The 25,880-nt window shown below is 64.6% G+C and overlaps 1 protein-coding gene across 1 annotated transcript; it reads right to left on the bottom strand.

Moving 5' to 3' along the window:
- Window positions 1-25,249, bottom strand: JPH3 (junctophilin 3). Its single transcript, XM_040982150.1, is given in 7 exon segments — window positions 1-81; window positions 2,363-2,467; window positions 2,950-3,115; window positions 3,117-3,180; window positions 4,014-4,138; window positions 10,266-11,043; window positions 24,868-25,249. Coding segments are annotated over 7 exon segments (1,701 nt in total).
- Window positions 25,250-25,880: the final 631 nt, after the last annotated feature.

Here is a 25,880-nt window from a genome sequence, read left to right on the forward strand (position 1 = left end):
TCAGATGAAGAAGTTGATGAACAGGATGGCAACTCCAATGTTGAGCAAGATCACCATGGCCACCAGGACGGGCGCCGATCCCTGAAACGACAGAGACGGAGGTGACTGCCTGCTGGGTGCTGGCGGCCCCACACCAGGCAGCCTCCTGGGGAGGAGGTGGGCATGACCCCTGGGGGTCTTCCAGCAGCCTCCACAGTGCCAGCACCTCCTGGTTGGCCCTGGGTCTCCCCACTGCAGGTCTCACCTTGACCCAGGCTGCCCCAGCAGGCAGAGGCACTGGGGCTCCCCTCCTGCATCGGTGCCCCCTGCGCCCTGTCCCACGGGGGGATACTGAGTAGAAAAGTTGCTGCCAGTTGAACAGCTGACCAGGGCTGCTCTTAAAACACTGCTGTGAAACCTCCTGGCCCGCAGGCATTGGGGGACACCTCCCACCCCGAGCCTGGCTCCTCTGCAGAGTTCAGACCCTGTTGGACCGGTGCCTACCTCTTCCCCCTCCCCCAAACTGGGTCACTGTGGTGTCGGTGCTCTCAGCTTGCAGCCTGGGGCCCTGGGCCACCCATCCCCACAGGAAGGGGCACAGCTCCCTGAGAGCTGGAGAAGCATGTGGTGGTCCTGTGGCTCCCCACTTCACACCCAGGAAGTGGGTGCATGCACTCCAACACTACTGGAGACAGCCAGCCAGGCAGCTCCAGTTGTGGACACTGGTCCCAATGGGCACACTGCCCAGCTCTGCATAGCACCAATGCTCCTGGTGACCTGGGCTGAAGGTGGGATGCCTCCTCCAGGACTGCCCCTTGACCAAGAGCCCTGTAGCGTAGGTACACCAACAATGGGGGGGTCCTAGCTCCTAGGGTCAGCTGCCCCACCAGCTCAGGGCCCTGAGACACCCATTGGGGGGCTGTGTTCCCTCGACACTGTCTCCCCAGCCCCACCAGCTGCATGTCCAGTGTGGCGCTAGCGAGCACACGGCACAGTCGCCCTGGGCTGATCAGGCCTGCAGGTCTCCACCAGCAAGACGCCCCCCCCCCCCCCCCCCGCTTTAGCAGACAAACCCTGCCCAGGCCCCCAAGGCTCCCTGGGCCGATCAGGCCTGCAGGTCTCCACCAGCAAGACGCCCCCGCCCTGCTTCAGCAGACAAACCCTGCCCAGGCCTCCAAGGCTCCCTGGGCCGATCAGGCCTGCAGGTCTCCACCAGCAAGACGCCCCCGCCCTGCTTCAGCGGACTGACCCTGCCCAGGCCTCCAAGGCTCCCTGGGCCCGTCCACTGGGGGAGGAGGGGCACTAGGGACACGCCACAGCACCAAGGTGTGCCCACTGCTGCTGGGAGCATGGCTGCGGCCACCAAGCCCAGGCCTCGCCCCCAGTGGCCCCCAGCGTGTGAGGCCTTTTCCCACAGGAAGCAGGGACCTTGTGTCCACCTGCATACAGGACATAGACGGAGGGAAGCAGGCCAGGGGGCCCAGGCCCTGAGGAGAGGGCTGCTTTGCACTGGCCAGCTGCCGGGCAGGCTACCTCCAGCACCATGTGCCCCGTCCCAGGACCCCACACACTCACACCTCCATGACTGCCCCACTCTGCTACTGGGACACCGTCCTTATGCCCAGTGGGGCCCAGGGTCCCAGCCACTGTGTCACAGGAGGAAGTGAATGACAGCAAGGCCCTTACATCCCAGGACCTGCCACTGCCTGGCCAGCTGCCCGGTCGCATGGGGTCCCGTGAGGCCATAGGAACCACGCTGGGTCCCCGGCACCTCTGCTCCGGGACATCGGCTTGAGGTTTGTCAGTGTGGAGAGCAAGCAGCTGTGCACTGGACGCCCTGACCCTGTCCCTCTGGCCACCCTGAGCCTGGCTGGGTGCTCTCGGCAATGCCCAGTCTCACCCTAGGGTAAGGAGGGACCCCCTGCATCCCCTACATGGCCCACAGGTCAAGAATGGAGCTCGTCCCTGGCTCACCTGGGCCCCAGCTGCCAGTGTGGCTTAGCTAAATATAGAAGCTGCTCCCGCACCTGCCTGGCCGCCCGGCTGGCAGCTCCTGAAATAGCTCCACGTGCACCACAGGCCACCGTGGCCAGCAGTGCAAAGCTGCAGGTGCAGGCTGGCCACTGACCATGGGGTTGAGCCCCGTGGTACCCTGACTTCAGGCAGGTACACCTACTGCCAGCAGGTTAGAACCATCGGGTCCCTTCCGGGCTCTCATGTCCCTGGAGGTGACCATGAGCTCCTGACCAGGAATCACTGGGGTAGCAGGGGTCTCTGGCTTTCCCCCAGAGGACATCAGGAGCCCCCACCAACCCCTGGCATGGGGGGATGCAAACCGCCCCCGAGAGCAGACCCCCCAAGAGCCCAGCACCCGGCAGCTCACCGTGCTGGGCTTCAACTCGTCCCCGGTGTCCTCGTCAGACTCCAGCGCCACAGGCAGGGACTTCTGGGGTGGGGAGAAGCTGAGGTCCCAGCGCAGCAGCCGGGGCTCAGCCCGGAAAAGTAAGATGAGATGAATAATGAGGATGATTGGAGGAAGGAAGTGGTGGAAGTCAGATTGGGATATGTTGTGGAGGAAAATGGCAGTGAGATGGATAAAAGTTGGAAAGGAAGAGGGATGGAAAAATAGAGAGAGGGGGGGAGAATAGGAGGTAGGGATGTAAATATGAGGAGGAATTAGAATAAGTGTGGTTGGAGATGAGAAGAGGAAAGATAGATGAGTGAAGAAAAATGAGAAGTGGGGAATGAAAGGGGGTGGTTGGAATAGTGTGTGGGGAGAAGAATCGAAGAGATAAGGGGTGGGGTTGTTAAAGGAGTGGAAGTGGAAAGTAATAGGAGAGATGGTAAGAGGGGGGGTGGAATAGGAGGTGAGATAAGAGAAAGAAAAGGGGGAAAAAAAGGAAGGTAAAATAAAAGAAAGAATAAGATGAGGGTGGGAATAAAAAAGAAAACGAAAGATATATGTATTACAGACAACTGCCGAGAGAAGTGGGCGACCTTGTTCCTGGAGGCGGGGGCGGGCGGCGGGGTGGCGGCCGGGCTGGCGGGGAGGCTCTGCAGAGGACTGTCATCGGGGGTCAGGTCAGACGGGGTGGTGCCCTTGCGGTACAGCTCCGGGCTCTCCTGTGGCAGCGGCGCCCTGTGAGAGTGTGTGCGAGCACTATGGTACTAGCTGATGGGTCGGCCGCTGGTACTCTAGCCCTGGAAGGGACAACACGGGGTGGGGGTGGGGCTGCCACTGGGCTCCAGGCCTCCCCATCCCACGAGCCGTGGGCAGAGGGGCAGTCCCACGCAGGAATTCTGTCGGAGACAACCGCTGCCAGCCACCCGGCCACAGCAGGACACGGCCACCATGGGGGAGGCCAGGATTTGCGTGTTCCAGCCAGGCTCGGCCCAAGCATAGTGTCCACATGGCTCAGCCATCCTGTCCCACCTTGGGGTTGTGACATGGGGCTCAGGTGAGCAGAGCTGGGCTGCACCCCTGCCATGCGGCTCAGGGGAGCAGTCAGGCCTTCCAGGTCCTCACCCATGTTGGGGCACAGTGGGGGTGGTCAGGTGCCTGCTGCAGCTCTGGGCCCACTGCACTCTTACACTTGGGTCCCGGGGGCCAGGCAGGTGGCCCCAGAACCTCCCTCGTGGCAGCACAGGTCACGAGCTCCAGGACATGGGTGGGTACCAGGCTGTGTGAACACAGCCCGAAGCTGCCAGCAGCCCCACAGCCCGGTCTCCATAGCCCAGCCTGGGGACCGGTGCCTCAGAGGGAGAGCAATCCGAGACAGCTGTCCAGCCCACGAGGCCCTGGCTGGGCAAGGCACAACTGCTGCGGCGGTGCAGGCTCCCCAGACTCCAGTGGCCAGAGAGCGCTGTGCTGCAGCCCATGCAGAGGGGAAAGGGAGGGGCAGGCCCTGGGCAGGGGGCTCCCTCCTAGCAAGGCCAGGGACAGCAGGACTGTCCACATGCGTGTCAGCAGTGCCAGCAGCTGCCCAGTCCCCTCAGGCCCCTGCCACGCCCCACAGCTGGCAGCCCAGACTCACCATTTTCCCTGTGCTGGAAGGAGGGGGAGAACTCTTTGGCAGTGATCCTGGCGATCCGGGCTTCCTCCTGGGCTTTGTGGGCTGCAGTGAGGGCTGCCTCGGCCTTGGCCCGCGAGTGGGAGGTCCTGGGGGAGACGAGGAGGCGCTGTGAGGCCGGCAGCCCCTCGCCTGCGTGTCCATCTAGTCTCCACACATCCCTCTGTCAGCAGCCAACAGCTTCATGTGTGCCTGGAGCTCAGGCCTGGGCAGGTGCCACCCAGCCCGTGTGCCCAGCTGCTTTGCCCTGACCCAGACAAGGCAGGAGACGCTGAGTCATGCATTTGCCCAAGGGCCCACATGGCAGCTACAGCTGAACCAGCTGCCTTTGTTGCTGCTGAGCCGTACCTGGCCCTGGCAAGTGCTGCTGCGCACGACGGGATGTGAGCCACCTGGGTGCTCTCAGTGACCCGGAGCAAGGCACCCAGGACAGGGACCGCCGCCTCCTCATGAGCCTCACTGAATTCAGACACCCCCAGGAGGCTCCTGCCTCCAATCCTGGGGCCCATGGCAGCGGCTCCTGGCCCAGCGGGGGGTGGGGAGCACTGATAGGCCCCAGGAAGCCCTGACAGGGCCTTGGCAGGCCTGTGCCCCCCACCACACCCTCATCCCAGCACACAGCATGGGGTCTGACCTAGGTGGCCCCAGTGGGCAAATGGCCACTCCCTGGGTCCAGGTGCACAGTGCTCCTGTCGAGCTGGGGAGATGTGGGCTGATGCTCTGCCTCTTCTGAGCTCCCCAGAGGCCAAGGTGAGCAGGGGACCCAACAGTGGGTCCGTAATGTACAGTGAACAAATGCAAAGCCCAGGCGATCGTGGACGTGCAGGGGCAGCTTGCGGAGAAAGTTCTAGGAGCAAAAGCAGGTGACGTCTCGCACTTCCAGCATCAGGCTCCTGCAGCAGCCCGAGAACAGCCAGCAGCTGCAAGAGCCTGCACCCCTGGGAAGCTGCTGCATGGACACCCGGCGGGCCCAGCCCTGTGGGGTGTCAAGAGCCTGCACCCCTTGGGAAGCTGCCGTGTGGACACTTGGCAGGCCCAGCCCTGTGGGGTGTCAAGAGCCTGCACCCCTTGGGAAGCTGCCGCGTGGACACCCGGCGGGCCCAGCCCTGTGGGGTGTCAAGAGCCTGCACCCCTGGGAAACTGCCACGTGGACACCCGGCGGGCCCAGCCCTGTGGGGTGTCAAGAGCCATGGCAGCAACTGCTCCTGGGAAATCCCTAGCTTTCCCAGCAGCCTACAGGCACTGCCCTGAAAGCCGCCCAGCTCAGGGCACCCCATCACCCCACCAGGCTCTTGGCACTGGTTGTATTTGATTGGCAGGACTGGGCAGCACCCGAGAGCCTGCATATTTAGCAAGTTCCTGGGGAGGAGAGGGGGGTGGGTCTGCCCACACCTGCTGACAGTCACCTCTCCTCACGGGAAAGCCTGCAGCCCAGCCCCTCTCCTTGCTGGCTGTCCTCCTGGAGGAGGCAGGGCCGGCCAGGAGTCCACACATGCAGCAGGCAGAGGGTGCTGTGTGGTGCTGAGCCTCATGGGCCTCATGGGCTCTGGGACGAGATTAGCTGAGAAGCCAGCCAGGCCAGGCTTGCAGACCCTGCGTCCTGCCAGCAAGAACCAGCATGGACCCCAGAGCATGCACAGCAACCCGGGGCCTGTGGGGTGCGGAGGGAATGCGTGGGGTGGGGGCAGAGGGTAGGCACCTGCCTTGAAGGGGTGGGAGTGGTGGCAGAAGTGACTGAACCTAGCTAGGCCTGCACTAGCCAGAGCCGGGAGCGGAGCCATGGGCCTCAGCCCCGGGTCTCACGTGTCCTCGCACACACCCGTGTTGGCAATGAGCGTGGCGCTCCCGAGAGCACGTACGCCCTCTGCTGCCTTCGGCCAGCACCGACTCTCTCCCACCTGTGCACCCCAGGTGTCTGCCAACACGCCACACCCAAGGATTCCAGAAAGTTTCCGGAGAACACACACCAGGGAAAAGCCGTGTGTGGATCCCAAGCAGCAGCTGAAGTCAGCTCGTCTCGGAATGCCACCATCCGTGGGCTTGGGGAAGCCCCACCACAAGGTCTGCTGGTGCTGCTGCTAGCGTCTGGCACCGTGGGTTATGACCAGCCGGGGCGTGGGGGTCACATGCCCACCCCTGGAGTGTTCGATGAGTAAATAGGCCTTTGCTATGTGTCGCATGTACCTTTTCCGTCCCACGGAAGTGGGGAGTGGGTAAAGCCAAAGCCTGCAGCACCGTGATCCCATATGGTCACTGGTTCAAGTCCCGGCAGCCCCACTTCCCATCCAGCTCCCTGCCTGTGGCCTGGGAAACAGTTGAGGACGGCCCAAGGCCTTGGGACCCTGCACCCGCATGGGAGACCTGGAAGAGCTCCTGGCTCCTGGCTTCGGATCGGCACAGCTCCCCTGCTGGGGCCAGCACCTGCTTCTGGGTCTACTGGCCTGCAAGTTGTGGAACACAGATGCTATTGCACAAACCACAAAGTCTGTGGCTATTTGCCAGTCTCTGGGAAACAGAGAATCAGCAACTGTGACAGCAGCCTACAGTGCTGGCCGCCAGCTACGATGGTGGCCACGGCCGACAGCTCAGGGATGGAGGGCCAGGGCACGCGCCACCCCTGAGAGCCACAGGACACAGGGCCACCTGCTGGGGACTACTTCCAGCAGGGGCCACAGAGCAGGCTGGGACCCCGACACCTGACTGAGTTGTGTCCTGTGGAGCCTTGTGTCCTTCAAGGTGGACAGGCACACTGCACCTGGCCTCGAGGAGGGTGCTGGCTCGGGCCCAAGCCATCTGGCCAGCTGAGTCCTTTTAATGTGACCTGTGCCAGCAGTCATGATCACTTGGAAGGTAAAACTGCAGAACCCAAACAGGAGGTTCCCATTTTACAGGCAGGAAAGCTGAGGCCAGCAGGGAGGGCTCAGAGCATCAGGGAACTCGGTGCCCAGGTGGGGGTCCCACAGCCCTGGAGCAGCGCGGTCCTCAGGGAGAAGCCTGGCAGGGCCTGAGGACCTCTGCACTTCGATGCCCCGCTCCAAGCCCCGAGGCCAGCTAGCTCCAGATGCCCCCACAGCCGGACCGCTCAGCAGTGACGGAGAACCTTGTCAGTAGGTGGCATGTGACCAGGGGCCACGTCTGGATGCCCCTAGGCCTGGGCTACGGGTGGCTGGCTCCCACAGGATGGGTGGCCAGAAGGCTTTGATTTGGGGGAGGCCCCCCAGGGAGAGCTGGCAGCACCTACCCCCAAGGACGCCACAGTAAACAGAGACGCAGGTCCCTGCCCCACGCAGGGCACTCTGCAGGCCTGGGCATGCCGGCTGCAGCCCAGCCAGGCCAGACACACACACATGTAAACGGAGGCTCAAAAAGGTAGAGGCTTTGTGGGGTCCCATGGTTCTCCCTGGAGACTGCCTGGCATGGTCCTGAGAAAGTTCTCGTAACAGAGACAGGGGGTGGGGACATAGAGGCGGCTCTGTCACCTGCCACGCCTGGCTCCCAGAGGGGTCAGGGTGAGGGCTTCCCAGGGCAGGTCACCTCTTCCTGCCACACCCGAGGATGGGGACAGCGCCTCGCCCCTCCTTCCTCGGGCCTCCATAGCCGGCAGAGGAGACGTGGCCTCACCTAGGCCCTTGCTACCTTTGATCAGTCCCTCTGCAAGAGAGCCTGGGAGGGAGGGAGCAGGCATGAGGCCGTGCTGTCCCCTGCAGCTACCGCCAGCAATGACCCCTGGAACACAGACCCCAGCCATGCCCCGGCCCCTGGCTGCACCAGGTCAGAGCCAGGTTCCCCATTGGCATACCCAAACTCTTACCCCTGCAGGGTCCCAGGGCACACGTTCCAGGGAACAGAACTGGACATGGAGGTGGCACTCGAACCCAAGCCCTCTCATGCAGGATGTGGCACGCCCAGTGACAGATGACAGGCCAAATCAGGACCCCAAGCATAGGCCTAGGGCCCTCCCGGCCCACAAGGCCTCCTGGAAGAGTGCCATTCGTAAGGACGACTTCACTCCGCCCACAGCTCGGAGGGGACCCTGACCACGTGCACCTGAGGAGGCCACTGCTCAGCTCCTCGCCAGCCCCCTGCCCCGTCCATGCCCTTGACTGGGTTGGCAGAAGCTCAGAGGCGGGGGTACAACATGCCCTCACCCAGCCCTGCCCCAAGTCTGCCAGGTCCACTAGGCCATCGGGAACTTGGGGGTGGGGACACGGGTTCCTGGGCGCAGTGAGACGGAGCCTGGGGGTGGGGCCGACCACCTGCTGCCTCCAAGCCCCACAGACCTCGGGGGCACCCACCGGGGACTTGAGGGACTCTCAACCCAACTCCCACAGGGTCCCGAGTCGAGCCCTCCTCGCAGGGGACGTGGGTCCTCGTCGGCTCTCCAGGTCCAGGCTGCCTGGCCGCAGGACGCCGCAGTCCCGCCCACACTCACAGCCACCCCTTATGAGGCTGCTGCTCTGCAGGGACGCACAAGCCATGCACTGCCTCCCTCTCAGGCAGGGGTCAGCCTGGGCTTGGCAGGCCCTCGTGGCCACAGCCACTGCCCTCAGCCTCCAGTGGAGAGTGGGCCTGGGCAGTCACCTGCCAGCTGCGCTGAGGACAGGGCCACAATCTGAGCCTGCGGGGGGGGGAGGCGGGGGGTGGTGGCGGTGGTGTGTGTGTGTGTGTGTGGTATTGGTGTGTGTGAGTGGGTATGTATGTGTGGGTGGTTGGTGTTGGTGTGTGTGTGGGTGGGTGGGTGGGTATGTGTGTGGGGGGGGTATGTGTGCATGGGTGGTTGGTGTTGGTATGTGTGTGGGGGTGGGTGGTGTGTGTGTGGGGGGGTGTTCTGTGGGTGTGTGTGGGGGTGGTGTTGGTGTGTGGTGGTGTTGGTGTGTGTGTGGGTGGTATTGTGTGGGTGTGTGGTGTTGGTGTGTGTGTGTGTATATGGGTGTGTGTGTGTATTTTCCCATATTCTGAACCCGCAGAGAAGAAGCAGGAAACAGCTCCCCTTCTGCCAGGCCTGGCTGCCCAGCTGCCCGGCTGTGAGCTGGCTCAGGACACAGGGCACTCCAGGGACCAGGAGGCCAGGCCCCACCTGTGAGTCTGTGCCCGGCACGGGTCTAAGCAGGCGGGGTGAGGTGGGCGACAGTGGCACTGACGTGGGCTCCAGCCCCATGTGCTAGGCCTTGGGGGGCTCAACAACCTGCCCGGGGCTCGCCCAGCTGGATGAGGGTCCCGGGATCTCAGAGCAGGTGCACAGGAAGGGCCTGGTGGGCCTTCTCCCAGGTTCACGTACACGGCCCTGCTGCTGACTGGCAGACCTGTGGGGGGGGGGGGAACAGGCGTGGCCCCACCCCCTGTGGGCCATGGGGCCACAGGTGGGCAGCAGTGGTGGACGGCAAGGCCTGCCTCACCAAGCAGTGGGGGCCTGCAAGACGGGACGGGGCCCTGTGGTGACCACACGGAAGGCAGGCCGGGGGTCCTGTCGGCCATTTCACATGCACACACTGGCAAGAGGCCACCAGTGGACAGAGGGAACCTTCCCCAAACGCAACATGAATGTCTGGGTCACAGTGTGGCGTGGCCACCACCTTCTGGAACAAGCCATGCACCTGAGACTAACTCTAAGCCCTGGGAGCACCTGCTCACTTCCTGCCTGGACAACCCCAGCCAGGGCACGGGAGGGGGCCGACGGCAGGGGGTGGGCTCAAGGCCTCAGGAGCAGCTCTGTTCCCTGTTGGCTTCTCGCGGTGGTCTCCAGCCCCTTCAACACCGCAGACACCGAGAGCGACCGGTTCCCACCCCCAACCACAGCCCCCAGCTGACCAAAGGGTCAAATGTCACTGACACAAACCACGACAATGTGAGAGCGACAGGTCCTGAGGGCTGGGCTGCCCCGAGTGGGGACACGGACCCACCAGGGGCTCCATGGCACCCCTGCCCCGGGGTCCCAGGTTCTCAGAAGGACCGGGAGCATCTCCCCGCAGGGCAGCCTGCCCAGCCTAGGACAAAAGCAGCCTCTGTCCTCCTAGAGATGCCTGGAAAGCCACGTGGCACCCCTCATGGCCAGCTGGGCCAGCAGGGCCTTGCCAGCACTTGGGGTGCGAGCTGCCCACCCTCGCCCTTAGCCAGGCCGGTGCCCAGACAGCACAAGGGCCAGCGCCCACCGGGCAGGCAGGGCGCGGCAGGTCCCGGGAGCCCCTCAGCTCTGCCCTTTGGACCCGGGCCTCCTACCTGGAAGCAGCGATCTCGGCCTTCTGCCTGGCGATGGTGGCGGCGCGCTCGGCGGCCTCCACGGCCCGGTCCACCTTCTCGCGGGTCTTGCTGGCGCGCAGGGGCAGCAGGTTCTTGCGCTTGCCGCTCACCAGCACGTTCTGCTTGTACTTGCCCTCCTCTTTGCTGCCGTCGGGGAAGGTCATGCAGCCGTAGCCGTGCCGCCGGTTGCCGGCCCACTCGCCCTCGTACTTGAGCCCGTCCGAGCGCTGGCTGATGCCGAATCCCGAGCGCCGGTCGCTCTTCCACTCGCCGGCATAAGTCTCGGTGGTGGTGGCGTCGATGTCGTCCTCCAGCACGGCCAGCTCGGCCTCGGCCTCGCCCAGGCTGATGGTGGAGTGGATGTCGCTGGCCGTGGAGCTGACCGTGCTCATGCCCGCCTCGCTGCGGAAGGAGCTCTGCTTGCTGCGCTGGCTGGCCAGGCTGCTCTTGGACTCGGACTTGCGCAGCTTCAGCCCGCTCAGCAACGAGCGCCGGAACAACCCCTTCTTCTTGCTCTTGAGGGCCTCGGAGTCGCTGTGGGCCACCAGCACGAAGCCGCCCCGCGCCACGGCCGGGCTGCCCGCCACGGCCAGGGAGGCGTCCGGGTGCAGCGCCGCGCCATTGCTGTGCTCGCTGCGCAGGGAGTTGATGGAAGTCCTCAGGGGCGAGCGGATGACGGCCGCCATGCCGTAGGGGACGCTCTGCCGCACGCCATAGCCTTGGCGCATGCCACCGACCCACTGGCCCTGGTACGTGCCTGGAAAGAGCAAGGAGTGGGGTGAGCGTGAGGTCTGCAGGGAAGGGGCTGGCTGCACCCCAGGAGGGGAGGGGAGGGGGCAGGCTGCACCCCAGGAGGGGAGGGGAGGGGGCAGGCTGCACCCCAAGGAGGGGTGGGAAAGGAGACGAGAGGGAGACCCCCACCCCAGGCCAGGACCCAGGGGACTTGAGGATGTCACACACTGGAAGCGGCCAATTGCCGCGTGACTCCACCCAGGGGGCGTGATCCACAGAGAGGGCACGGCAGGGGCTGTGGGGCTGTGGAGGGGTTGCTGGGCAGGGAGTGGTCCCCTAAAGAGGGCAGAGCTTGTCTGGAACCGTGAAGGAAAGCAAGGGTTTGGGGCCTCAAAGCAAAGATGGCTGTTGTGTGGGTTTCCGTGCGGCTCCGACGGCATCCTGTGTCCCACACACGGGGTGAGGACAGCTAGCACGCACTCCTCTCACAGCCTTCAGGCTCCTGACCCTGCCAGGACCCACACGCCTCACACAGCAGGCATGCCAGCACCAACCTGGCCACAGGCCCGTCAGCTACTGGACATGAGACCGGAGCCCAAGGCAAGGCCATCTCCCAGCCCTGCAGATGCTCCGCCTGCCAACAGCCTCGTGGGGGGACAGGAGGGCCCCATGTCCCGTGGACGCTTGGCCTGCCAACAGCCTGGACAGGGAGGCTCCCTGTCCCATGGATACTCGGCCTGCCAACAGCCTGGACAGGGAGGCCCAGGAGCTGGGCGGGACCTGCTGCAGCTCTTGCTGAATGTGAATTAAACACCAAGAGTCTGCACGTGGGAGCACAGCTCCCCTGGGTCACCTCAAATAGGACCCGGCCACGCTGGGCATCCCTTCTCCAGAGGGACAGGGCTGGGATCTGGCAGGACAGCCTGGCCCAGCCCTCTAGCCACCTGTCTGCCTCCTCACCTCCAAGCTGGCCCCTTCCTCAACACAGCCCACCTGGGGGGTGAGACCCCAACCATGCATAGCCCAGAGACTCCAGTCCGTGCCTCAGCAGCAGCCCAACCCCATCTCCACAGCTCTGCTCACACACGCTCCTGCTTCACCCCAAACAGCCACCCTCACACACCAGGCCCTCTGCCATCCAAGCTCCATCACCTGGGCACACAGGGCAGGGGCTCCTGGGCATGGTGGCTGCATTGTCCTGCCTGGCTAGGTAACATGCATTCTTGAGGGGACACACACGCCTGGTGTTGTGGGCACCTTACTGCCCATGCCCCACGTGGCCCACCCCTGGCACAGCAGCCCCAGGGAGGTCAGAGGGTGGAGCCAAGCGAGAGGAGGTGCTCCGGCCTGGGGCAAGGTCTGGGGCTGAGAAGTCACCCCAGCAGTGAGGGGTCCCCAGGCATCCACGCTGCTCCCTGGGGTGCCTCAACCCCCAGGCCACTGCTGAGCCCAAGCAGTGAAGTGCTGGTTTCCAGCAGGTGCCAGGGCAGGGCACAGGCAGTAGGGCTGAGCTCTGGAACCTTCTCTTTAAATAGACCATGAACCTCATCCCTGTCGTGCTGGGACGCGAGTGGCAGCATGTGACAGTGTCTGCATCAATGTTTCATGGGCACGGGAATTGCCTGGTTCCGGCTGCAGGCGGCTCGGCCACCCTCACCTGTGGGCACCCAGTTCCACACCTGTTCCCTGAGTGGGCGGCAAGGGGGTGGGGCGTAGCTCTGAGAAGAACCGGCCCGGTCCAGAGGCAGGAGGTGGCTGTGCTTTCGTTGGTTTGTTTTTAGGTTTCTGGGAAACTGCTGCTGGACAATGACCCCCTCTCCATCCTCACCAGCCCAGAGGGCAGCACGCTGAGGTGCCAGCTGGAACTGAGGCGGGCTGAGCTGCATTCCTCCCAGACCCATGCCGGGCCCTGGTCTCCCCTGCCCGGGAGCAGCAGGAATGGTCCCTCACTCACAGCTCACACCGCATCCACGGGCAAAGGGGAGCCCACCGCCTGCACCCTCTGCAACCCTGTGCCCTGCCAATACACTGCGGCCCTGTATACACGCGGGCTGCCCTGTCTCTGGCCTGGGACCCTGGAACGTCAGGAACACACAGGTGGGTGTGGAAGACTAGCCACAGCTGAGGACACAGAGAATGGCTCCTCTTCCCTCCTGCAGGACCCTCGGCACAGCGCCAGGAAATCCCCCCAAGGGGCTGTGGAGGGAGGCTCAGCAGGAGGGGGCAGCCCCTCAGAGTCCCAGCCAGAGCGCCCCACAGCCCTCAGGAACAAACAGCCAAGAGCCGCTCGCAGACCCCGACACCCACTTAAATGTGGCGGTTAGATTCAGCATCGTAAAAATGCGGGAGGGCGTGGGGCATACAGGAAATCGGAGCCAGCAGCCTCAGGGAGGACACGGTGTCCACACGGCCAGCGGGGAGGGAAGGAGGATGCTGCGGGGTCCACTGAGAAACCCTAGAACATCTCCCAGAGCCTGGAGCAACAGAACAGGTGCAGTGAGGGGAGACGCAGGGACCCGTCCCGGAGCTCCGGGGGCTCCTGGGCTCTCACGTCCAGCAGGCACTAATGGGGTGCAGCCTGAGTCCTGAGTCTGGGCATCTGGTCCGGGGGCTCCCGGCACTCCGGCATAGCACAGCCCAGGACGCTGCAGATGGGAGAGCCAAGACCCAGAGGGCCGCCAGCAAAGGGCACGCGGACAGCACAGGTGTTCTGAAGGGGTGGGAGAGGAGGGGCTCTGACCCCCAAATCCTCGCTCCAACATGATTTGGTCCTTGCTTTTCCACATGGACAAGGCTCAGAGAGGGTGCCAGCCTGTAGAGGCGGGCAGGGTCGGGTGGCGAGCCCAGCCAGTTAGCCATACTCTGCTCTCGCGGTGACACTGCTCCAAGCCTGAGTCTGCTGCAGACTGGCCAGGACAGCCAACGGGAGAGGACCGGGTGGCATGGAGGGGTGGCCACACACCAGCCCCATGCCCAGCGGGCCCCCAGGGCAGGGGAAGGGCAGCTCCTAGCACAGAGCATGTGGCACGTCCCATGCCCATCCGCCGGCTGCTCAGAGCAGAAGGGGTTCTGAAGGAGCAGTGCATGTGGTCGCCAGCACTGGGAGGCGTGCACGGCCTTCCAGAGGCAGCCAGCCCCAAAACTGTACTGGGAGGGGCGGCCATGCCTGTGGCCTCCACACATGGGCTTCCTGGCAATGACCCCCACTTCTGCTCTCCACCCTCCACTCGGCAACCCTGATTTTAGACTAAGTTTTTAAAAAGATTTATTTATTTTTATTACAAAGTCAGATATATAGAGAGGAGGAGAGATAGAGAAGATCTTCTGTCCGATGATTCACTCCCCAAGTGAGCGCAACGGCTGATGCTGTGCCAACCCGGAGCCAGAAGCCAGGAATCTCCTCCAGGTCTCCCACGTGGGTGCAGGGTCCCAAGGCCTTGGGCCGTCCTCCACTGCTTTCCTGGGCCACAGGCAGGGAGCTGGATGGGAAGTGGGGCTGCTGGGATATGAACCAGTGCCCATATGGGATCCCGGCACATCCAAGGTGAGGACTTTAGCCGCTAGGCCATGCTGCCGGGCCCCGATTTTAAACTAACTTTAAAAAATAACCACCTTTGGGCCTGATGTAGTCACCTAGCAGCTAAAGTCCTCATCTTAAATGTGCTGGAATTCCATATAGGTACAGGTTTGTGTCCCAGCAGCCCACTTCCCATCCAGTTCCCTGCTTGTGGCCTGGGAAAGCAGTGGAGGACGGCCCAAAGCCTTGGGACCCTGCACCTGTGTGGGAGACCTGGAAGAGGCTCCTGGCTCCTGGCTTCAGATAGGCTCAGCTTCAGCCTTTGAGGCCACTTGGAGAGTGAATCAACGGACGGAAGATCTTCCTCTCTGTCTCTCCTCCTCTCTGTGTAATAAATAAATAAATCTTAAAAAAGCACCCTCTTTAAGTTGACAGACAGAAGGACCAGCCCCTCACCCACTGCCTGCTCCCGTGGCACACTGGTCACTCACCGTGCCTCGCTCTGACTGAGTCACTCACAGGGGACACCTGGGGCCACTCGTCTCCACGCCAGCCACCCATCTTTCTCCTGACCCTTGCAGCTGCACCACTGAGACCACCATCTGTGGACTCGCAGGCTGAGGGGCTGGCTGGCGGCTCCTCTCAAGGTCCACCTTGGCCTCCTCACTCTGCAGCTGCTCCTCCCAGGGACCCCTTCTCACACCCGCAGTTGGGCAGCTGGGAGTCAGGGCCCACTTTTCCATGTGATGCCAATCATAGGACGAGGAGGACGCATCTAAACCCACCGCAGGCGCCAGCATTTCCCAGCAATCCTGTAGCACTGCAGCGCAGACCTGGGGAGAGGCCAGGGGCCCTCGGGCCACGCCAACAGTCGTGAACCACGCTGCCACGGGCCACGCCAGCGGTCGGAGACCACACTGCCACGGGCCACACCAGCGGTCGGGGACCACACTGCCACGGGCCACGCCAGCAGTCGGGAACTGAGGCTACCACGGCATGCCTGAAGGACACAGGACTCCCATTACCAAGGTGGCACTGCAGTGTTATTCTCCAAGGCCACATATCCAACCTCCCCCACAGCCACAGGCTGCATCCCACCTGGCAACGAGAAAGCCCCCCAACACCTTGCTGGCGCACTCACAGATGGGCACACACCTGCCCAACATCCCAACTTCAAAACCATCCGTGCAGTACCCACTCCAGCTGTGGGGACTGCCCTGCGCACACGCCGGCGGGATGGCTCTCTGCTGCCCCATAACCTCGGGGACAGGGACGTGGCTCCCCCAGCACCTCGCCGCCTGTCCCCTCCTCCCTCATGCACCCAGGATGTGACAGCAGCAGAAGCACTGCGGAGACACAGCTCACTGAGCACAGGTCTATCCCGAGGCCTCCTTCAGGAGGCGGCTCAGGGGCACGGCCCCTGGCATCCTGCTGGCTGCCCAGTGCCCTCCCCACACCCTGCCTGACCCCAGCCTCCAGGGCTCCCTCCTCGGCCCCAAGCCACCGCCCTCTGACCCTCTGTGCAGGCAGCCTTCCTGCCCCTGTGCGCTCTGGGAGCACAGCACACCTGTAGGCAGGGCAGCAGGTGGCCTGCGATAGCCCCCAGCCTACACCTGTGCGGCCTTCCAGTGACTGGCTGCCAGGCAGATTCTCCAGCTCATTGCGTCCCACTGGACGCAATGCCCTCTACATGGGCACCCCAGCCCCACCAAAGCCTCCTCTCAGCCACCTGGAGAGCTCGGGACACTGCCCAGGCTGCCCAGAGACACGCCCGGGACTTCAGAAGTTCTCACTTCAAGACCAACCTCATCTTTGCTCTGCCGACCGACCGCCTGCCAGGGAGGCTCACAGTGCCACTGGGAGCCCCTGGGACTCCGCTGCAGCCCTGGCTCTGGCCAGAGTCCACCCAAGGCTGAGTGCAAACCAGAGCCTGTGGGACGGGGACACAGCTGCTACCTGCAGTGCCAGCAACCCATGTGGGAGCCGGTTCAAGTCCTGGCTGTTCCACTTCGAGCCAGGCCCCTGCTGATGTAGCTGGGAGAGCAGCGGAGGATGGCCCAGTGCCTGGGTCCTACACTCATGAAGACCCGGACAGAGTCCTTGAGCTCTTGACTGGGCCTTGCTCCTCAGGGAGGGCGGCCTGTGGGCTGAAAGGCGAGGGCCAGGGACAGCTGCTCCTGGCCCTCCTGGCTCCGCCCAGTGCAGAACTCAACCCCAGCGCCCTGGCCGAGTCCTGACCACAACGCCTCAGCACCCAGAAGCCCCTTAGTGAAAAGTGTGGCTGCTGTGGCAGGCCGCCCGGTGGAACCTCAATCATGCCAGCCTCACATCCACTGGGAACCTCACCATGGCAGCCCGGCTCCCGATGGCCCTAATGCCTGTCACCAGGGACGGAGGGGCACAGCGCCATGGCAACACCAAGCGACAGGCACCACACAGCCCGACACACAGGCTGCCCAAGGCATCCACAGGAAGTTGCCAGGCCAGGCATGGCCATGAGACAGGAAGCAGCCAGGGTCCCAGCGGTGGGCGTGTTCTAAATCCCGTGTGCTGAGGGCGACATGGCTTTGAGCCCAGGAATGGGGGTCCCCCTGACATCACGACTTCCTGCCTCCTTCCCAGTGCCGGGGGCTCCATGAGAGCTTTCCCAGAAAGCCTTGCTCTGCCCTCCCCCCGGGCTCCCATGGCCGGTGTGTTGCTGTGCTCTGCCCCTAAACCACCCCCAACAAACTCTCCCGGGAACCTGCCCAGAAGCGCGAGCAGTGAGCGAGGCCGTGGCCCGTGGAAGTTCTCACTCTGTCTGTACCTGTAGGAGCTAGGGCCCTGCCAGTCTGTGCTTCCCAGGCGTCCAGGGCGGTCAGCGTGGTGGGACACTGTCCCCTGTATGTCACTGGCTGTGGCCTGAGACCAGCATTTCCGAGCAGCAATTCCCGCCCCGCACTGCGGGAGCCAGCCCCCTCGTCGTCTCCCGACCAGGGAGGTGCCAGCCAGTTGCCCTCATCGGCTCAGCGCTCAACAAGACAAAGAACCCTGTCCTATGTGGCCAGATCTGAAGGGACACCGTCCAGAAGCAAGGCCACAGAAGCTGCTCCCATGCCCCACCCTGGCTGGCACCACCAGGATGCCCGACAGCCACGGCTGCCCAGGCACTGAAGGCCCAGCCCTGAGCTGTCAGTGGGGCGCGGCGCCGGCACCATGGACAGCAGCCTGGCAGGTGCTGAGGGGAGACGGCGTTGCCCACAACCCAGCAATTCCAGGCCCAGGGTCCTTGGGAGGGGAAAGGGGTGCCACCCCGTGGACGCCTCTACACTCCCAGGACACAGTACATACTGCCGACAGGCCCGTCGCAGGCCAGTGGATCAACAGAACTCGTCCAGCCGCACGACAGCGGGGATACTCAGATGACAGTGGACAGAGCAGACACCACTGGCCCCACTTCACGACTACACATGCAGAATGGGGACGGGTAGCCGCGGGGACTAAGCGGACGGGGCTGAGTGGCTGGTGGCTCGGGCTCCCCTCTGGAGTGGTCAAATGCTCTCCCAGCTCAGACGGGGCGACTGGTCAGTCAGAGATCCCTGGTTGGCACCTCCCTGGACTGCCTCCTGTGGCCTTGACCTGCACTTCAACAGAAATAAACCTGCCCCAGTGAATGTCACCCCTCACGCCACTGTGACCCGCTCTCTCAGCCGCATGGACCCCAACTACCTGGAGCTTCGGCAGGTGGGGAGTGTCCAGCACACAGCACCACGACAAGAACACTGCTGACCAACGGGTCGTACCTCCCTGAGCCGGGCACTGCAGCCGGGCGTCTGGGGACAGTCCTGAGCGGGCTCCCAGCGATGGGACAGGGCCCAAACGTCACCTGCCTCCCTGGCAAGCCTCACTCCCGCTGCCTGCCTCCTCCACTCTCCCCCGGACACAGGAGCGGACCGAGCAGGGTTCGTGGAGCAGAAGGACAGTGTGGACGGTGGTCGGGCACAGGTACGTCCCAAGTCCTAGGCCACTGTGCACCTGTAGCTCCCCTGGCCACCCGCAGCTGCCACCTGCTCGGGTCCTGGGGCTCCTGCCATCTCTGTCCTGGCCAAGCCACCAGCTGTTGCTCTCATGGCTGCCTCTGGCTGGGCCGTGCCCATCAAGACAAACCCTCACCACACACATAGCTGGTCCTGCTGAACATGACCCCGGCGTGGCTCTGGGCCTGGCACCTCCTCTGCCCACTGCCAGGAGGGTCCCCTTAGGCCCCGCCACCTTGCCTGCCCAGCAGCCAGCGGGGACCTAACCACAGCCATGCGGTCACCACATGGGTCAGGGCTGGTGCTGCTACAAGTCTACTCTAAGGGGACAGAGGCGCAGAGCCACACAGTAACCGGCCCGTGTGGGTTCACAGCTGCCCTGCTCTGAACAGCCCCCACTGGGACCCTAGTGGTCTGAGCTCCCCATAGATGACGCACAGCACTCCCGACATGGCAGGTGCACAGCGTGGCAGCAGCCAGGGTCTTGGGGAGTGGGAGGAACTGGCAGCGTGCCCTGGACCATGTCATGCCCACATTAGGATCACAGAACTGGAGTGGCACAGATGCCAATCTCAGACTGGCCACCTGGGACACCTGTGTTCCACACTGGAATGCCTGGTCTGAGTCCTGGCCTCTGCACTTCCGATCTGACTTCCTGCCGGCGCATCTGGAAAGCTGCTGGTGTCCGCTCAAGCACAGAGTTGCTGCCACCCACATGGGAGACCTGGCGGGAGCTGCTGGCTTCTGCCTAACTCAGCCCTGGCTCCTGCAGGCACCTGGGGAGGGACCCAGAACGGGAAGCCCTGCACGGCCGCTGTGAGGCCTTACATGGCACCTCACCAAAAAAAACAACAGGTAGATTCTGACCCTAAGTCTGGGAGGCAGGATGCCAGGGCAGCTAAGAGCCGGGAGAGGCGGGGCTGGATCCGGCTTCTGAGATGTGGCTGGAGTCGCGGGCACCAGGGTTCTCTGAGCAGTGTCCAGAACAGCAGTGGTCACTGGAAACACAAGGACGGCACTGGGCGCCCCGCACCCCGGTTCGGCCTATCAGGAGGGCGCTGGACACCCCACACCCCGGCTCACCCTATCAGGACGGCGCTGGGCGCCCCGCACCCTGGCTCACCCTATCAGGACGGCGCTGGGCGCCCCGCACCCCGGCTCACCCTATCCGGAGGGCGCTGGGCGCCCCGCACCCTGGCTCACCCTATCAGGACGGCGCTGGACACCCCGCACCCCGGTTCGGCCTATCAGGAGGGCGCTGGACACCCCGCACCCTGGCAGCCCTGGTAGACCAGGTGAGTCTGTCTGGCACGGACAGGGCGCTGACTGAGGGCACCACCTCCTACAAGAGCAGGAACTGGAGTGCGGGGATGCAGTCACCCCGCCCTCTCCCAGACCCAGAACACCGCGCAGGTCACGGCCCAGAACCGAAACGACTTCTTTGTGCACAATCACACTTCACACTTCTTGTCTTCCATGTTTCATTTGCGGGTGTTTTTCCCGGACTCCTCCATCACATGCTACACGCATGTCACGTGCTGCTTGCATGTCGGTGTCCATCACACACCCACGGGCAGATCACTGGACCCACCCTGTGCCCTCAGAGCAGCAGGAGCCAAGAGGCCCCCTCCCGGCCTGTGCCCCCAGCCCTATGCTCTCATGACTCTGTCGGGCCCCCTTCATGCCAGGGGGTCCACAGTTACAGACCCACATTAACGCCCCCCGGTCAGGCCTCCGGGCAGTGAGAAAGCCAGGGCAGAGCCAAGCTGACCACAGAGTGCCCACACGAGGGCGGTGCTGGCAGCAGGTGTTGGAGAGCGTCCCCCAACTGCCTATGTCCAACCTCTCCCCACACCTCAGTAGGGCCACAGTAATGACAGCAGGGCATTCCTGCAGGCTACATCTGGGCACAAACATTCCCTGGGTGGCCCCATGTGCCAGCCGCCTGGTGGCACTGGGCATGGGCCTGCCCGTCTGAGTCTACACCGCAGCCCAGCAGCATCCAGCAGAGCTGGCCGGATCATGGAAAGTTCTAGCCCCATGGCGGCCATGACTGACCTACAGTCGCTGCGTGCCTGGCGTCCTCTTACACTGCACTGCGTCTCGTGGATGGAGATCCACACGGCAGGTGGGCCAGTGATCGCTGTGCAGAGCTGGACTGCACCGGGCGACAGGTCGACAGGTCCAGGACTGCACCGGGCGACAGGTCCAGGACTGCACTGGGCGACAGGTCGACAGGTCCAGGACTGCACCGGGCGACAGGTCCAGGACTGCACTGGGCGACAGGTCCAGGACTGCACTGGGCGACAGGTCCAGGGTGCCGGTGTGTTGCGCACTCGGGAAGGGGTAGAGTCCCAGGCTGTACCTCCAGCACCCCGTACATAGGAGCACCCCAAGCTCCACCAGGCTGCCCCACTTGGGCTCCAGTTCTCTGCTAACACACCTAGAAAAGCAGTGGAGGGTGGCCTGACAACCTCACGACAGCTGGATGGAGCCCCGACTGCTGGCTCTCGCCTGAGCCCTCCCTGGCCATTGTGGCCTTATGGGGAGTAAACCAGCAGATGGAAAACTCATCGACAATTTTGCCTCTGACCTCTCTAACTGCCGCTGTCTGGTCCTCTACCAGCCCAGCTCTGCACCCACACCCCCGCCTGAGGCTGCAAGCGACGCACATCAGCTCAGAGTGACTTCTACAGGCCTGACCAGCGTCCTCCCCAGCTCCAGCATGCTGCTCTCTGACCAACAGACCAAGGGGCACTCAGCTGTGCCAGGAAAGACGGATGGTCCCAGCAGGGGGTGAGAAGGAACAGCCGGCACCCCAACCTGGCATGCCCAGAGGCAGCCAGGGGCAGGCAGGTCCAGGGACAGGCAGGTCCAGGGACGGGCTGCAGAGCCCAGGGCAGGCAAGGCGTGGGCAAGGCTGGGGTGAGGAGGCCGGCTGACAGAGCCTGGCACTAGTGGAGCGCTGTCCAAGGTGCTGAAAGCCAGCCTCTCCCCCGACGCCAGAGAGCCAGCTCCCGTGGGTCCCAGAGCCAGGGCCTCCAGGTCGGGCTCTGCCCACCACGGCCCCTGCAGAGCCAGGGAAGTGGCTGGCCCTGAGGCTGGTGGCCTGCCACGGGGAAGTCACCCCAAGCACACCCTTGCACATGCTCACAGACTTGACTCACTAAGGACACAGGGTCCAGAACACACGAAACAGCTCGCGCCTGACACCGGAGGCTTAGGGGAAGATGAGGACGAGACTGGAGAGAAGGACCCTCCACCTGGCAGCCTCACGCAGGCCTGCCCGGCTCGAGTGGCCCTCGCCGTAGCCGGCACCAGGTCCACTATCTGCTTTTCCCTCCCACTGCCCCTGCCAGGGACTGGGGGCTGAGCCAACGCCAGGCCTCGTCACGCTAGGGCCAAGTGGTGGCTTCAAACCGCAGGCTGCCTGCCGTCTTCTCGGGCAGCTGCCTCATCCCAGGCGGGTCGCATCCCTTGACACCCGGAGGGGTGTGCGTGCAGCGTCCTGGGCCATGTGGAATGCGTTCCCGGCAGCAGGCGCACCCATGCCTGCGCAGCTCCATGTTCCAACCGTGGGTGTGTGTGACTCGCGTGGGCTGCGGGAATCTGGGCCGGGGCGTGCGATGACTCACAGCTTTGGGGGTGTGGGTGGGCTTGTTTGAAAAGGGGAACTTTTGGCCTAAGCCCCCGGGGGACAGCACTGGCCGGCACAGCCCACCCTCTCCTCGGGGTAGAGAGGACGAGGCACAGGTCTTGGTTCAACCAGGGGCATCCAGAGTGGATCTGCTGGCAGCCCAGCTCTCACACATGCACAGTCCAAGCCGGGGTCACTACCTGGGGTCCACCCAGACCGTGTCCACTGCCCAAGGTGCCCCACAGGCTGATGAGGACCCGCCTGGCACCCAGCCCCCACAGCTCTCAGACATCCCTCTCTGATGGCCAAGACGGTGAGCGACATCATAGTAGTGACACGGGACACCACACTCTCCACGCACTGCGTTGCCAGGCCTCACCCTCACAACCCGCTTGCAGAAATGGGGAGAGAGCGGCTTAGAAAGGTTCAGCGCCTTGGCCAATCGGGCTCAAAGCAGGGGGGTGACGCCAGGGTCAGAACCCCCAGCAGGCACCCCCGCACCATGCCCCCAGAGCAAGGAAGCTCCGCCACCAAGAGGCAGTGCCTCCGTGCCCAGCGTCTGTGAGAAGGGTGTGCCTTGGGGAGCTGGTAGAGGTGGCCCGGGCTCAAACACTCGGCGCCGGTGCTGGCTGAACACAGAACCCATTTGCCACCAGTGCATTATTCATGCAAGACAGCACCCGGAGCTGGGCTAAGTGAACCACGCAGCTTCACTGGGCTGGTGCCCAAGGCCCACCCCGAGAGGCAAGCGGGGACCATGCCCTTCCCAGGGGGCCGCTGCCCCAGGAGGGGCTCACATTCCCATCTCCTTCCCAAAGGGAAGCTGGAAACACAACCCAGAAAGGTGGCCCCGGATATTAGGACCCGACTGCTCCAGGCCAGAGGGGTTGCCACACCGTCACCACCACGACCTGGCTGTGCAGCCCTGCACGTGAGCCTGTGGGAGCAGGGGCTCATGGCCCCCCACCCCGGCTCCAGGAAGCCTAGGGAACAGAACCACGTGTGAAATAGACCTGACCTGGCAGGATGGGCGGGAGGGGGGCGGGGGTCTGCGCTGGGGCTGACCGGGCAGTGTTGGGGGGCGCCCAGGAGCCCACGGGGGAAAGAAATGAGGCTGGCATTGGAGACCGCTAGGTCCTATAAATACCGGGCAAATGTTTTCAGGATCAAGAAAGGAATCCCCCAGGCCACGTGGAGGCGTGGGTGCAGACTCCTGAATGTTCCAGGAAGTTCCACAGCATTGGGAGTGGGGTGGGAGTGGGCCGAGACCCTCCCCTCCCTGTGTCCCCATGTGAGCGTGGCTGCACGGGCCAAGAAGCAAGTGCTGGGGCAGGCTCGGCCAGAGCCCCTCTGCAGGGCAGCCCGGCCACAGCCCACAGGCGGCTGCATCCCTACTCCAGGGCTCCAGACAGCCCAGCTGGGAGCGCCGACTGCCTACCCACCTCCCTGGGCCACCCACAGCAGCTGCCTGGGCCTCGCCGGGCCTGTGTTGCGGGCAGCAGAGCACACACGCAGGCCCACACCTGGAACCCAGGCAGGCCCGTCTGCCGGGGCCTGGCTCTGCACCCCTACCCGCTCCATGACAACAGTCAGGAAGGGCCACCGGGGACCGGGGCTGGGCCTGACTCCGACAGGCAGCAGCGTTATATAATTAACTGCCCCAGACTCCTCCTCTGCTCTGGGCAATAACGAAGCTGCCTTCCGTTGCATAAGCCAAAATAATCATTACAGGGCCCTCCGTGGCTGTGGCGTGGTCGCGGCGGGGGAGGGGAGCAGGTGTTCTGAGCTCCTGTCCTGGGGGCCCGGAGGCAGGGAGCCACCTCTGGGGACTTGCTCCGAGACGGGGGAGGGACACCTGGAGTGGGGTCTGGCTTCCAGGAACAAAGGCAGCAAAGCAGCCCAAGCGTCCCCTCTCCCTGCTGCCCCCTCTCCCCGCTGCCGCGCCGGGCTCAGCCCCCAGTGAAGGAATGACGGCCTGTGGTGGCATCTCCTGCGGAGGCAGCACAGAATCCCCCCTCAGCGACAGCAAGGGGAAAATGATTCAGCCACTGGAAGGCGAGATTCCTGGGCTCTGGCTAAGCAGATGGGCCTCCCCCTCCCTCCAGCAGCGGCAGCGCAGCCCCATCCAACCACCTAGAAGTTTATTGCCTCGCCGCGCCAGGGCTGGGATTGGCATCTCCGGCCCTGGCGCTCCCCACCGCTCCCTCCTCATTGGCTTGGGTTGGTTCAGGGCTGAGGGAGGCCCTTGGGCAGCAGGAAAACAGGCAGCGGTCCGGACCAGCTCCCCCCACGCCAGGGGCCATGGCGACCAGGGAGGGGACCCTGGCCCAGCACCACCCCTCCCCAACACACACACACAGACACGCTGCCTCTGCTGGGCCCCAGGGCTGGCCAGGCCCCAGCAGGGCCTTTCCCCGTCTCTGGCCTCCTCAGCCCAGCTCCCCGGCAGGCCTGGCCCACATGCTGCAAAGCCCCCCAGCGCCCCTCACCAGGCAGAAGGGCAACCTGTAGCCAAGGGCCGCTGAGGCCTCTGGAGAATTCCGTGCCCACGGCCCCAGTCTAAGGAGTGGCTCAACTTCCCCAGAAATCAGCAGAAGGGGCCAGATGTGCACAGCGTCCCTCCTCCGCGCCCACGCGCCCCCCACCAGGCCCCCAGCCCGCCGCGCCCGCAGCGCCTACCTCCATCCGAGTAGGTCTCGGTGCCGTAGCCGTCCTGCAGCCCGTTGCTCCAGGTGCCTTCGTACTTGGCCCCGTTGCCAGTGCACTCCCGCACCCCGTAGCGCCCCTTAAATCCGTGCGTCCACTCGCCCTTGTACACCCACTTCCCCTTGCTCTCCACACCGATGCCGTGGCGCTTGCCCTGCGCCCAGGTGCCCTGGTACGTGTTGCCGCTGGGCCAGGTGTAGACGCCCAGCACCTCGAAGCCGTGGCTCCACGAGCCGGTGTACTCGCCCTGGCCCTTGGGGCCGGTGCAGACGCCATGGCCGTGCGCCTTGCCGTCCTCCCAGCCTCCGCAGTAGGACCCCCCATCGTCAAAATTAAACCTACCCCCACTGGACATGCATGAAACTCGGTTTGTGGAGCCGCGCGCGGTGAAAAAAAGCCCGAGGCGACCCCCAGCCCGGAGTCCTGGCCCGCCGCTTTGTGCTGCGACCCGGCCCGGGGGAGGCGGCGGCGAGCAGGCGCGGGCTCCGGCGGGCTCTAAGTCACCGGGGGCGACGCTCCCCGAGCTGCGCCGCGGAGCCCGGCCGGCGTCTCGCGCTCCCGCTGGAGCCGGGACCGGAGGCGGGGGAGGGGCGGCGGGCGGCGCAGGGAGGGGGCAGGAGCGCCGCGGCTGTGCCCGCGGCTCCGCTCAGTGCCAGGGCCCCGCGGGCTCAGGCCCGGGCCGCGGCCCCCCACCTGCGGCTGCCGCGCTGCGGGCGCCGGGGGGCGGCGGCGGCAGGGCCCGCGCGCGGCGGCACGGGTGGCGGCTGCACGGGCGGCGGTGGCACGGGCGGCGGCGCGGGCGGCTGCACCATGTCGGGGGCCGCGGCCGGGCGCGGGGCGCGGCGGCAGCAGCAATGCGGCGGGCCCGGGCGGCGGCGGCGACGGCGTGCGCTCCGGGCCCGGCTCGCGCGCTCGGCAGGCGAGGCGCGCACCCAGGCGGCCCGCGCGCCCCCTGACCGATCCCCCGGCCCCCCGCGCACACACGC

This window comes from Ochotona curzoniae, unplaced genomic scaffold (assembly GCF_017591425.1).
Source record: "Ochotona curzoniae isolate NIBS_2020 unplaced genomic scaffold, NIBS_Ocur_1.0 contig_3622, whole genome shotgun sequence".
Lineage (NCBI taxonomy): Eukaryota > Metazoa > Chordata > Mammalia > Lagomorpha > Ochotonidae > Ochotona > Ochotona curzoniae.